This window comes from Festucalex cinctus, chromosome 14, assembly GCF_051991245.1.
Source record: "Festucalex cinctus isolate MCC-2025b chromosome 14, RoL_Fcin_1.0, whole genome shotgun sequence".
In the NCBI taxonomy this organism is placed as follows: Eukaryota; Metazoa; Chordata; class Actinopteri; order Syngnathiformes; family Syngnathidae; genus Festucalex; species Festucalex cinctus.
In genome coordinates, this window is record NC_135424.1 from 13633458 (window position 1) to 13647248 (window position 13791).

General features: G+C 37.6%; 2 protein-coding genes across 3 annotated transcripts in view; one reads left to right on the top strand and one right to left on the bottom strand.

Annotated features, from left to right (window-relative positions):
* The first annotated feature begins 215 nt into the window (after positions 1-215).
* On the top strand, positions 216-2796 carry mrpl2 (mitochondrial ribosomal protein L2). Its single transcript, XM_077495050.1, has 8 exons — positions 216-319; positions 677-762; positions 843-1008; positions 1413-1554; positions 1631-1746; positions 1818-1928; positions 2364-2437; positions 2515-2796. Exons 2-8 carry the CDS (start codon positions 691-693, stop codon positions 2722-2724), a joined length of 891 nt encoding a protein of 296 aa, XP_077351176.1. The 5' UTR covers positions 216-319; positions 677-690; the 3' UTR covers positions 2725-2796.
* The window catches only part of LOC144001074 (phosphofurin acidic cluster sorting protein 2), a 43279-nt gene continuing 32257 nt past the window's right edge, over positions 2770-13791 (bottom strand). The window contains exons 16-25 of one of the 2 annotated variants that reach the window (XM_077495048.1): positions 13443-13597; positions 13251-13361; positions 11280-11382; positions 10518-10550; positions 9816-9858; positions 8791-8833; positions 8114-8252; positions 7774-7997; positions 6307-6420; positions 2770-5197 (exon numbers count right to left, since the gene is read on the bottom strand). In XM_077495048.1, coding sequence (XP_077351174.1) covers positions 5082-5197; positions 6307-6420; positions 7774-7997; positions 8114-8252; positions 8791-8833; positions 9816-9858; positions 10518-10550; positions 11280-11382; positions 13251-13361; positions 13443-13597 — 1081 coding nt within the window. In that variant the 3' untranslated portion in view covers positions 2770-5081. The remainder of the gene's footprint in view (positions 5198-6306; positions 6421-7773; positions 7998-8113; positions 8253-8790; positions 8834-9815; positions 9859-10517; positions 10551-11279; positions 11383-13250; positions 13362-13442; positions 13598-13791) is intronic. The other variant, XM_077495049.1, reaches the window with a different exon arrangement.

Consider the following 13791-nt stretch of genomic DNA (forward strand, 5'->3'; position numbering starts at 1 on the left):
CACCACATTAAGCAATTTCGCCCAATAACACGCATTAACTAAGAAGTGAAAGACTGTGTTGGTTGTACATTACTGGAGTAAATGAAATTACATGTGACAGTTTTATTTTTAATGGAAAAGGGCAGTGAATTATTGCATGTTATGATTAGCAAATTAACATGATTAAGGAGAGCAGAAAAAAACAACGATAAATTATTAAAATTCGACGACCAAATGACTTTACAGCGCTGTCCGGAAATACGTCATCATCATGCGACGCGGTGTGCTAGCTCACGAAGGACGCTAGGAAGAAAATTGTCATGAATTGGAACGAATAAAGGTTGGTTTTTGATTGATGACCCGCTATTTTGTTCTTACAAAATAATGAATTTGTATATCTATGATTTATACAAAAGCAGCCTATCGAGAGAAAAAAAAAACGTTGATCGCTCCATTACCCTCTCCAAGTAGCCTCATACAAACATGCTCGTGTTAAGTGATAGTACCACGAAGGTAAACTATGACAAAAGATCATAATACTCTTCCCCCAAGTGTAGGTGAAACAATTATGTATAGAGTTAACAACAAGTCTGAAAGCGTGATTAGAATGCAACGAAGTGAACAGAAATAGCCCAGGAACTGCAGAGACATAAATCAATTAAGCATATAACGGTGTACCTTTTTGCGTCCTGTGCAGCTCTTGTAGGCGTGATGGCAGTGTCTTGTTTGACTCGAATCCTGAGTTCCCTCTCCATCTCCCAGCCTGCCCTGCTGTGCTCTCAGGTCAACATTCTTGTGTCACAAGAGAAAATGAAAACAGTGCAAGCAGCTAACATGCTTTTTTTTTTTTTTTTTTTTGACAGGTCAAATTGGGTGTTGGGGCATTTCTGCCTACTTACAGTGCTGTGCCATGCCGGGGCTTCCTCACCACACTCCCTCTGGAGCAGAACAGAACGAGGTGGAAGCAGAGGGAGAAGTACTCTGTTAGACCGATGGGGATGAAAAAGACAGGAGGAAGAGATCACACAGGTAAAAACAGAAAAACTTAACATAATCAATAATAATAACAGATTTTATTTGGAACTCACGTTACATTTATAAAATAAATCTCAAAGTACACAGCACAGGCAACAATAAAAGCAGTAATCTTGCTTCGTTAAGTTGCCACAAACCCAAAGAGCGCTTCCATCAACATTCAAATTTAATGACATAAACAAATTAACATAGCAGTCAGAGGTGGAATGGCATATCAGAAAGTTTCAAAAAGTGGCCACATTTTGATTTCTCCATGTGTTTCTGCTTCCTCCTACATTCCAAAAACATGTTCGGTTAATTGAAAACTCAAAAATTACCATAAAGGTGTTGTTTGCCTCTATCTGCCCTGTCCTGGGTTTACAAAGATGTAAATAAGCACCTGTTTTCTTGTGCCTCAGGTAAAATCCAAGTACATGGCATTGGCGGAGGTCACAAACAAAAGTATCGCTGGATTGACTTTCAACGTTTGCGCTATGAGGAAGATGCCGAACGGCAGCCCTTCGACGAGAAGGTTGTTCAAGTGCGATACGACCCGTGCAGGTGAGCTCTAACTCCGCCTTTTAACATATATACAACTTGATAGCTGTCTTCATTTGGTCCGCTCCGCTCTCTCCAGGTCAGCTGACATTGCCATGGTGGCTGGAGGCAACCGCAGAAGATGGATCATCGCGACAGAGAACATGCAGGAGGGGGACGTCATTAAAACATCGCCCGTCATTGGACGCATGGCAGGTGTGAAAAGCATTGCGGTTGACTAATTAGGCAGAGTTGTTTTTAAGGAGAGATTGATGTTTGTTTTTCAGTGTCAGCAAACGAGGGTGACGCCTACCCACTGGGAGCACTTCCTGTGGGCACCCTGGTCAACAATCTGGAGGTACAACCCGGTAGAGGATCACAATATATTCGGGCTGCAGGTAAATTGTTAGCAGTGGAAATAATTCTTCTTTCCCCATTAAAGTGGAAGACATCTGAAGAGGCGGCCATTTTGCCACTTGCTGTCACCTGAAAATGAGTGCCAAGAACTCAGGCCCAATCACGGATCATGTTTGTTAGTTTGGTCATGTGACATTCGCAAGCTTATTGGTTGTTACCTGGGACACTGTGATGTCATTTTCTGCTGAGAGTGACAAAATGGCCGCCCCTCTGAAAAATACGTTTTAGATGAGTGGGGCTACATAGAACATATTACTGTAAAGAAAATTTTTGGGTTGACTTCCCCTTTAAAACAATTACCAATTAAATGGAAAAAAAAAAAGAAGTTATTTTACATCGGTTCAGTGGCTTCCTAAATGGAATATCACTGCTTAATGTAGTGACTTTGTCAAACATCTAATCATCTTTGTTATCAGGCACCAGTGGTGTTTTGCTCCGTAAAGTAAATGGAACAGCCATTGTCCAGCTTCCGTCAAAGCGGCAGGTTCAGGTGAGCTCACGTGATGCAAAATGACGACAGCGCTTAATCTACTGAGAAGTCACAACAGTCATTGTGACACCACACAGGTACTGGAGACCTGCATGGTAACAGTTGGCCGCGTGTCCAATGTGGACCACAACAAAAGAATCATCGGCAAAGCGGGCCGCAACCGCTGGCTCGGCATTCGCCCGTCGAGCGGCCTGTGGCAGAGGAAGGGCGGCTGGGCCGGACGCAAGATTAAACCGCTGCCGCCGATGAAGAGTTACATCAACATGCCTTCCATCTCAGCTAACTGAACACGATATATACCTAGTTGGAATAAAGGAATGCTTGTTTGTACAGAAGATTAAAAATTTTATTAAACACAACTGCTTTGTGAGAGCATGGAAAGAAAAAAAACAATATAAAAATCCAAAACATATTTACAACTATAGTAAAACATGCAGAGTAACCCATATTTTTTTTTTTTAGTGGTAAATTTAAAAATACTGTCACGTCCTTTAAAATAGGGTTTGTGCAAAGACACTGGGTGGCATCTGAAATGACGGGACCAATGAGATGGCATGCTGCCGTCTTTCCTGTTGGATCACTTGATGTTAGATTTAAGAGTAGTGACAAAAGAGCAAAGCCTCTCATTGGTCCTGCCTTGTAAAACACCCCCATGCTACGGCGAGATTTAGGGCAAAGCCAGACTTTAGGTCGAATACATCAGAACACACTTGACACTTATGCCCATTTAGTATTTTTTAAATCACTTGATAATTTCCCCTCTCAAAACTCATCCCTGTTTCACAGCCAAAGTTCCATAATATATTATCAAAGGGCCAGTTGGTGTCCCACCCAAGATGGTGGCCCCTCTTAAAACGCAGGACGACCAAATCAGACTGCGTAGTCTGCAGGCAGACGGCATGGTGGCAGTTACAAAATAAACAAGTGGCAAAAGGGGAAAGTAACAGATGGCGGCGATGCATTCAGGACACCCAAAGGAGTTTGAAGCCATCAAACGTACACTTGACACAACCAGGAAACAGTCCTATCACGTCTATAGGTAGTGGTTTACACTTGAAGAAAAAAAAAAAAACACCTCAAAATCAAACTGTCCCAATTTGGGTGTCTATGCGTATCAAACCACATAAAAAGTGCATTACAAAGTAAAGGAAATGTTGGAGAAATGACAGCTCTAGTGTTGTATTGAACAAAACTTCTTGAGTTGTGGAAATATACTGATTTTGGCATTTTGTCAAGAAACAAAAGTTGTGCTTTCAATTTAGTCAGAAGGGCGATATGCAAATCACAGTAATACACTTTGTATATATTTATATACAATACTTAAAAAGCTTTTCACTCTAGAAAAAGCGACAACACACAAAAGGCCGTTTGTCCATAGGATTCCCGTTGTGAAGGTTTCACGTAACAATAGGCAGGGAGTACCATCAAACGTAGGGCACACCTATTCACACACAGTACACACACACACACACACACACAGGCAGTGATTTGGACATCTGGCAAGACTATCGACTTCTCATTGCATTGCGCTTGGCGGTAATGTCAAAGCAGTTTTCCAATAGTGAACATCCAACCATCTAGAATGTTTACATCTTACGTGCATCTACAGCCACAGTGATGCTGTATCAAACTTGGTTAGCAATTCTTTTGACTAATAAATACAATTTGATTACGTCCAAACATTCAGTAATGCTAATCTTGATTTCTACCACATATGGATCATATCAGAGTTTGACTTCAAGCAGGCCAAAAGCATTGTGGGGCAGAAAAACAAGTGTACTTTTGGCACATAAATGCACATTTGGATTAGCCGCTATCTTATAGGTTTGGCGTCTGTGAGGCAGCCAAGCATTATGATCAGTCCGGGGGGGGGAGGTAAATTCCAAACATATCAGGGCTTAGAAAAGTAAATTTGGCATTCAGCTATTGGGGATTTGTTTGTTTTTGTCTCTTGATACCCTGTTTCTAAGTGATTATGTCAAGTCTTCAGGACTGGAATTTGTTGAACTTTGAGTGAAAAAGATGTGCATTAATTAATCATCACTACCTTCCAAAATACCAAAATGAGTCGTCTTTGTTGCTTCAAACATACGCAGAAGCAAAGTAATTTGAGAAAAAGATGAAGAAAAGCAAAGAGAGGGTTTTCTGTCAAGATTCACAGCAATATTCCAATGACTAACAGCCTCAAAATCTCACACACGCCACTGCACATCACCATCGCACTCCTCCATTTTCCACAGAGTAACAATACATGTAGGATTTCACAGAAATAATAACATGTTAACAAAAAAACAAAGTGCAAACATAGCTGCCATTTTCGAAATGTGGCAAATTGTCAAACAAGTCAAAGGACCTCCAAGGCGGTTAGCACAACTCTTACAAAATAGTACTTGTTCTTTTTGTAGTGTGTAAAAAAAAAAAAAGAAAGAAAGGAAGGAAAACAACGAACAACAGCCAACAACATCAAACACACCGGAAGGACAACATGAACGTGTGTATTGAGCACGTGGATGTGATAGTCAGTAAGATTTCCACAGGAAAACTATTACTGCCGTTGGCTTTCCCTCAAATTCTGTGGAGTCTCTGGGTGAGACAAGTGCAGCGCAGAAGGAGTCTGGCGGTTCCAAGCGGACGGCTGCCGAGGTCACACGGGCTTGGTGTAACCAAAGATCCCCACCGGGAAGTGCTTGACGTGAGTTGGCCACTGGGCAGCAAGTTGGAAAAACTTGACGTCGTTCCACTCCACTCCGTCGATAGTGACTGAGGGATGAAAGAGTCAAATTCATCTGTACCAAGTGGTATGTATATGGAGGACCAAAACTGACAGAATTAAAAATCAATAAATGATTAAATGAATAAAAGTGAAAATAAAAATGGACATAAAAATATAATTCAAAAATTAAACACAAAAAAATAAATGTTTTATTTATTTGTATTTATTAATTATTTTCACTTTTATTTAAACTGCCAAAATTAAAAATTAAATAAATTACGAAATAAACAAATGAATAAAGGTGAAAATAAAAATGGATATAAACATATAATTCAAAAATTAAATACAAAAAAATACATATAAATTATTTATTTTTACTTGTTTTTTGTATTTAATGATTGAATTGTATTTTTATATACTCTTATTTTCAATTTTATTTAAACTACCAAAATTAAAAATAAATGACTAAATTAACAAAAGTGAAAATAAGAGTATATAAAAATACAATTCAATCATTAAATACAAAAAAAATAAGTAAAAATAAATAATGTATATTTATTTTTTGTATTTAACTTTTGAATTCTATTTTTATATCAATTTTATTTTCACTTTTATTAATTTATTTATTTAGGACCAATTTTTTTATTTAGGACCAAAACTGCCAAAATTAAAAATAAATAAATGAATGAAAGTGAAAATAAAAATGTATATAAAAATATAATTCAAAAGAAATACAAAAAATAAATCTAAATTATTTATTTTTGCATTTAATTATTGAATTGTATTTTTATATACCGGCACTCTTATTTTCACGTTTATTATTTAGTCATTTATTTCTTTTTAATTTTGGCAGTCTTGGTCCGAAATAGAAAATTTGGTCCTAAATAAACTAAATATTTAGGACCAAAACTGCCAAAATTAAAAATAAATAAATGAATAAAAGTGAAATAAAAATGGATATAAAAATATAATTCAAAAGTTAAATACAAAAAATAAATATGAATTCTTCAATTTTACTTATTTTTCGTATTTAATTATTGAATTGTATTTTTTTTAAATATACTCTTATTTTCACTTTTATTTATTGAGTCATTTATTTATTTTTAATGTTGGCAGTTTTGTTCCTCCTTTTATGTACACCAGGGGGCAGTATTACCTCTCAGCATGGTGTGCTGGTGCTTGGCTGTGCAGATCAACCTGCTGATTCCGTCTATCACTTGGCTCTTTGAGTCCAGCTCCTTCTCTTTCGGCTTCTTGCTGAGAAAAATCACTGGGGAGAGGAGCAGAGAAGATCACACTCAGTTTTTTGCTGGGCTTCCTTTTTTCATAAGCAATAATTAATTAAGCAAGCAACAAGTTCAGTGTTGCTTTTTTCCCCCCTTGCATCGAGGTGGAATCATGGAAGGCTCTTTGAAGGAGTGGAAGGGATGCACAAAAAGACGAAAAAATGAATGAAGAATGGCAGTAGACTTAAGAATTTTTTTTTTAAAAATTACAGAAAAAGCCAATTCCAACTGAATTCCGATAAAATGTGGAATAAACCCTGGATTGATCACCCGTAACTCAAATATCACAAAGATGTAATTTTGCAGGGATTAAATTGTGCTACATTAAGAAAAAAGAATAAAGTATAGTACAGTACTACAAAAATTATGACCAAAAATATACCCAAAAGGCCACAACAATTGGCCTACCATCATTAGAAGACAGTTGAAAATGTATTGTCAATTTTTATGTTAAAAATATTATGAGCAAAAACAACAACCTTTTATAAAGAATAAAGTAGGAATTTTATGAGATTAAAAATAAAATATGATGAGAAAACAAAATACTATGAGAATAAAGAGAACATTTTATGGGAAGAGTGTCATAATATTACTAACAGGAAAAAAAAAAAAAAGGAAAATATACAGGTTCTTGTCACGTTACATCCTAATATTGTTTTTCAGATAAATAGAAAAAAAAATACATTATAAATAAATAACTGATCATTCTATTTCAGGGGAAGAATGAAATGATCTGTAGTCAACTTTAGCAGAGGTAGCCTCATGGCAGCATGAGGGATGTTAAGACAAAAAAAAAAAAAGTTAAAATACGACTTGGGCCATAATCTTAAGAAGGTGACGATTGAAAAACCAAAGCTAATATTTAAACTAGGGGCGTCAGGCGATTACATTTTTTTGATCATAATTAATCGCATACCTACAATAGTTAACTCACGATTAATAACACATTTTATATCTGTTCTAAATGTACAAAAAAATGTACAATAATTGTTTTCCAAGTTTTCACACTTTTGTTAACATAAAAGTGGGGAAAAAAATGTTAATAACAATTAATAAAAATACAATTATAATAATAAAAATTCCAAAACTCGTCTCTAACTATCACCTTGGTCACAACTGACACAGTGGCTGCTGCTCTCAGACTGTCGTGTTTGCATTTGGCACTTTAGACATTCACTTTATTCTCTTGAAATTCTGATTGTTTCCCCTCATAATTGCTTTTGTTTTCTTTTCCATTAACCCCATTACATCATGTAAGGTCCCTATCTGTGAAATCATCATGTTCAGTTTCATCTTGCACTCTTTACTGTTTAATCCCCCAAATCAACTCTATGCACCTTTCTTGTTCTTCTCCTTGGTGACGACAGTCATGGCCATACTGGGTGGAGGGCTGATATCCCCCGCACAGGGGAGGCGGCTGACTTGGAGAGAGCGGAAGTTACTCTTCAGCGTATTTTTCAGTCCCACGTCACGCTTCTCGCCCTCCTTTTTCTTCTCGGGTCCCTGCCACGTCCAGTAGTCCACCTGCAGGCCCATCACTTCGCTGCCAGAACACGGAGAACTGCAAAAGGCAAACACTTTCACTCACATGCCCCAGCTGCTCAAACAATGACCGCAAAATGGAAAGTATTTCGCTCTTTTGTATCTGTTTGAGATTATTTCTCGTGTGTGTCTTACCCAGCTCCGGAAAGGGCAGTGGACACGGAGGGCGACTGTGGGGGCGTTCCCCCGATCTCCTTCCCATACGGACCAGCCGAGGGGGGTGTGGGGGAGGCAAGGATGCTTGTGTTCCCCCCCATTGCATCATCAGAATCCACTGTGAAAACGATGAACCAGCTTCATAAGCAACGTCTCAAAAAGATAACTTTTCATGGTAGGAATTTGTGAAATGCGAGTCTCCTCCCTTCATTTGTGCAAGGGGTCCTCAAAGGCATTAGTAAGTCAGAGTGTCACTAGTCATTTTTACTGTAAATATCTGTCCAAAACACTTCCTGGTTACAAATATAAATTAGCGAATAAATGAAAATGAAAGTATGATGGTAAATGACGGTGCCTCCTAACACTTGCAGGCTATAAATATAAAACAATAATTACAGTAAACGTTCATGGGGAAAACACTTGTAGGCTATAAATAAAAAGCAGTAAGAACAATACTAACTGGAGCGTTCCTTGTGCCAGGCGACACACTTCTTAAACTGCACACTTATCATTACTTTGAAATGTCATACAGTGGGACTTTCATTAAAAAAAATAATAATAATAATAATAATAATAAATAAATAAAAAACATTACATATGTAGCACATGTGATAGTTTCACTTTCACTTCAACTTAGAATTTTGTGCCACACTTACCTGAGGTTGAAAGGCTTTGTTCAACAATTCCAACTTTCACAACCTGAAAGTAGAAAACAATATTTCAGTGTGATATTTAGGGATGTTCTGTATCGCGTTTTTTTTTTTTTCTAGAGCTACAGTACACCAGTACGAGTACTCAACACTTGAGTAGCATGGATTCGATATACCACTAGTACTTTTAATACATAAAATTAAAATACAAATATTTAAAGAATATATTAAATATATTAAAAATACAACAAAAAATCCTATAATTTAATAAATAATAATAATAATATATAACTTATAAAATAATTTTAAAGGGATTATTTATTTAGCCATTTTTGGCAGTCAAACACTAATATTTTGTCAATAATAAATTTGATATTTTCATTATTTTTAATGTACAATTAGTACCTTCAAAACACATTTTGCAACTTGCTGTCGACTGAAAATGACATCACAAGGGCTCCGTAACCAATCACAGCTCAGCTTGTGAATGTTACATGACCAAACCGAGAAAACAGGTGAGCTGTGATTAGTTATCGGAGACCTACTGATGTAATTTTCAGTCGACAGCAAGTTGCAAAATGTGTTTTTAAAGGTACTAATTGTATGTGAAAAATAATGAAAGCATCAAATTAATTATAGACAAAATATTAACTTTTTATTGCTATAATGGGCTAAATAAGTGAAGTATCCCTTTAAAGAAAGACTGACATATCCCAACATAACATTTTTCCTTAAAATTGCACAAAATTAATAGCAAATTTTCTATTCTCCTAATTAAATTTCTAGTTCCTGACTGTAAATCGGCCACACAAGGACAACCAATACTGTTGCCATGACGAGTACCAATACCTTGAAATAAGGCATGGTCTCGGCCCGATCAATACCTGGTATCAGTACTCAACCAACTATAGTTACATATCATCCAAAATTAATTTAGAAAAAAAATCAATACATTCTAAATAATAATAATAATAATAATAATAATAATAATAATAATAATAATAATAAAAATAAAATAAAGCGAATCCTACCCCAATAAATGGCACAAACTTCTGACAAGAGTCCTCATCAGGGCTGTGAGGGGAGACAATGAAGAGGCTGTTAGCGATGTGGGAGAGAGGGGGCGCTTGGAACACACTGCAACACTCCAAGGTGCAACACTCAATGATCCTGGAAGGGATAGATGGCGCCATGCCCCATCGCAGCAGAAATGGCACATGACTGGCTTTGGAGTGGAATGATCATCTTGGGGGAGTGCATGAGATGAATGAGAGGACCGCTCCTTACAACCAAAAGTTTATTTGGGACGGTGATCCTGTGAAACGCTGCGAGAAGGGATTGTGGGGCTGTGAACCCTGAACTCCTTCGCAGAAACAACTTCCACTCGTCGGGGATAAAAGAAGATTTTGGAGTGTGTCCCAAGATTTTTGTCTAAAAAGTATCAAATCAATAACAACCTTATTAGTGGGCCTTCTCATGCTTACTTACTGACACATGAACCTGCAAACCACTCTTGAAGAGTATACGGGATCATTTTTGAGGTTGTTAGGCAAATCATCACGGCAACAACACGCAGGACACGGTAGGTAGGTCACACAAAACCCAGACAGGACGTGCAGATCGACATCATGGTGAGTATCAAATGGGAAAAGGAGTGTTAAGACACAGCAGACAGCGGTGAGGAGTGTTCAAAAAGGAGGGCAAAAAAAACAAACCAGAGTCAAATTAGATACCTGATGTAAAAATCAAAATACAAACTTCTTTTCCTTGAATGCAAATCAAAAGGGGGAAAGGGGAAGAAGGAATGCAAAAGGTGTTAAACTTGTATTTGGTACCTTCTGACTAACAAGGAAGCCACTGACAGAGCAGAAAAAGAACACATGCAAATGCATCAGCTTGACTATCTGCAGAGTGTTAAAGACATAATAAGAAATGTAACCCTCATGACAAGTCGATTGCAAATGAACATGCGCATGTCTGCTATGAAAAAAAACAAAACCTAATTGATGAATGTTAGCACACATCACAGCAACCTTGAGGTGTGTGCAGTCGTTGATGACTCATTCAGTGTGTTTGCATGCACATTGTGGATTACATTTTAATCCACAATCACTGGCAACATTAGGGACACCTGCACAATCGGATGAGATCCAATATATGTCTGTCACTACAAAGAAAAAATATTAATGCTTTTTATTGGCACTGTCACTCCACAGTGGATGTTAAAAGAGCCAGATTTACTAAAATGCACGTTTTTTTTTTTTTATGTAATAATAAAAAATGACAATGACGAGAGAAAATTAAGTATGGATTAATTCCTAAAACTGAGAAGAGTACAGAAGTTCTGTACATCTTACATTAGAATGTTTTGGTAGAAATGCTAAGTATTATTAAGTTTGGAAATCATCCAGACAGACATGCATAGAACGATACATGCATATCCACAAACACAGACTGCACGTGAGGATGCTTCATATTTCTTCATGTGACTTTACCTCTTCTGTTTGTAGGTGAGCATGGCTTCAGAAATGGGAAACTGGTGCGATGCATTGGCACCAGCCAGATACTGAACAACCCGTCCTGCTACGTCAATGTTATCTGTAAGTGGAGCAAACAAAACAAGTGGTAAACAACGGGAAATGTACATTGCACACAAGATGAAATTCAAAAATAAAGCCCTAAAATTAGAAAAAAAATAAAATGTAAAATTATGCTTGGTGGGGGTGGACTATACAATGTTATTGGTAAAAGGAAAATAAAAAAATTTCAATGTGAGCAGGTTTTGTGAATAAACGATGACAGGACTGCACACATCACATATTTTGACAGGCGATTCCGTCACACATGTATATTGTAGTCATAATAAAGGCCAGTGGACGATTAAGTAAGGTATGTTTGTAATCACATTTTTTTTCAAAAAACGGTCAGTCAACACGTGTACACAGTAAATTCTGTAGAATAAATTTGACTCTATTTAGAGTGGAATCTCAGTTTTAGAGTAATATTTTCACATGGAAGAGAGTAAAATAAAGAATTAGAAAAATAATAAAAGTCACTCAATGATTGAGGAACGAATTCATGACCTTTAGCTTGGGAGACAGCCGATCTTCTCCCTGAGCCAGGCACCTCCTGCTGTGTGTTAGTATATCGCTTGTGGAAGCTGGAATCTTCATAACCATTGTTTTTGGTCTTCTTTTGGATATAAGCAAACAGTAGGAGGGGTATAGCTCAGGTGTTAGTGTGGCAGTCTCCCAAGCTGAAGGTCGTGACTTTGTTCCTCAACCCTTGAATTATTTTTCTTCTAATTATTTATTTTACTTCCTTCCAAATGTAAATATTACTCTAAAACTGAGTCTATTTGGGCCCACTCTAAATAGTGTCAAATTTACGCTACAGACTTTAATGTGTAGGAGTTAAAAATAACTTGTTTTGTTTTGACGATATAATGTTAATGGTTGAACAAACATGCCGTTTTTGGGGTTTCCTGAAAAGTGACAGTTTCGGAGGTGCAAGGTTTTGGCCTGACACGAGAGATACTTTGTATGTTCGTTTCCCGCATTTTCAAAAAATGTGCTTAAAAAAATCAAGACTGTTGGAAGGAAACCCCATTACAGTCACATTTGAGCTCTTGTAAAACAATGAAACAATCATCACTAACTAGAGATGGTCAAGTACTGATACCAGGTATCGGTATTGGGCTGATACTTAAGTTAAATGTATCGGTGCTCATGATGGCGGCCGTTTTTGGTCATTTTATCATCTGGAACTAGTAATTAGAATAAATGAAAATTTTAATGCCATGCAATTTAAGGAAAAATGCTTAATTGGAACATAATAGGTACTTTCTTAAAATCAGTACTTGCTATTAGTATCGGTGACTACTTAAGAGTTGAGTACTCATACTAACGGTATTGGTCTTTAAAAAAAAAAAAGCCCTATCGAACATCCCTACCACCAAGTAAACATAACTTATATAGACTTAGACTTGACTTTATTGATCCCTTTGGGATGGCTCCCTCTGGAAATTTATATTTCCAGCAGCAATAAGAACATCAATATACTGGCTGTAGGTGGCTAAAACAGCAATAAAACAGACAAAAAAATAAATAAATCCCACAAACATATGATCTCATGATGAGGTAACAGCAGTTCGGCATTTGCTTTCAATTAAACAAGCCTCCTAATTCAAAATTTGGGTTAAACGTTGAGCCTGTTAATCTTCTTACGCAGCTCCAGAGAGGGATCCAGGCGGAGCAGGGTGGAGCAGTGGTGCTGTCAAGCAGAAACATTCCCTCCGCCAAAGCACGTTGCAGCTATCTTTCGCAAATGGAAAACATCATCTTTCCATTCAACAGCCCCTGACCCGTGCTCCGACCCCACTTATTTCCTTTTCGAGTTGAGCAAACATCTGACCCACCGCCACGCTTTGTGGCCAGATACCGGTGTTAGCATGAGTTGTGTCTTACCTGAGGCGGGCCGTTCCGTCCTGCAGAACAACTCCCTCCACGCTGTGTCCATAAAGATGCTGTTGAATTTGCTGTCGAACGAGGCCACGTACTTGGCCAGGGGATGAGAGCCTGTGTGGCGATTGCGCAAGCAAATGTCAGACTCAAACATGTCGATGGCTAAACTGGAAAGAAGTTGAATGGTTTATTTACCAATAGGGATGACCAGGAAGCGTATGTAACTGAGCCAGTCAGGAGTCTTGTTGGCCAGCTGCTCCACAAAGAACCTCAGGATGGTGCTCAGGTAACTTTGGTCCCCTGCAACCGCCACCTTCATTGTGGGCGGAGTCTGTGCATTGCAATTACAACTACAGGGGAGAAATGAAAGAGAAAGACAATTCATTCAATTAAGACAATTTTACCAAGTCAACCCAAAGATTTTCTTGACAATATTATGTTGTATGCCATAAATAAAGTCATCTCTGCAGTGCGACCTCCATGTTTGTTTTTTGTTTGGCTACCAGACTCCCACCATCGTTTGCAACGGACAACGGGCGTTATC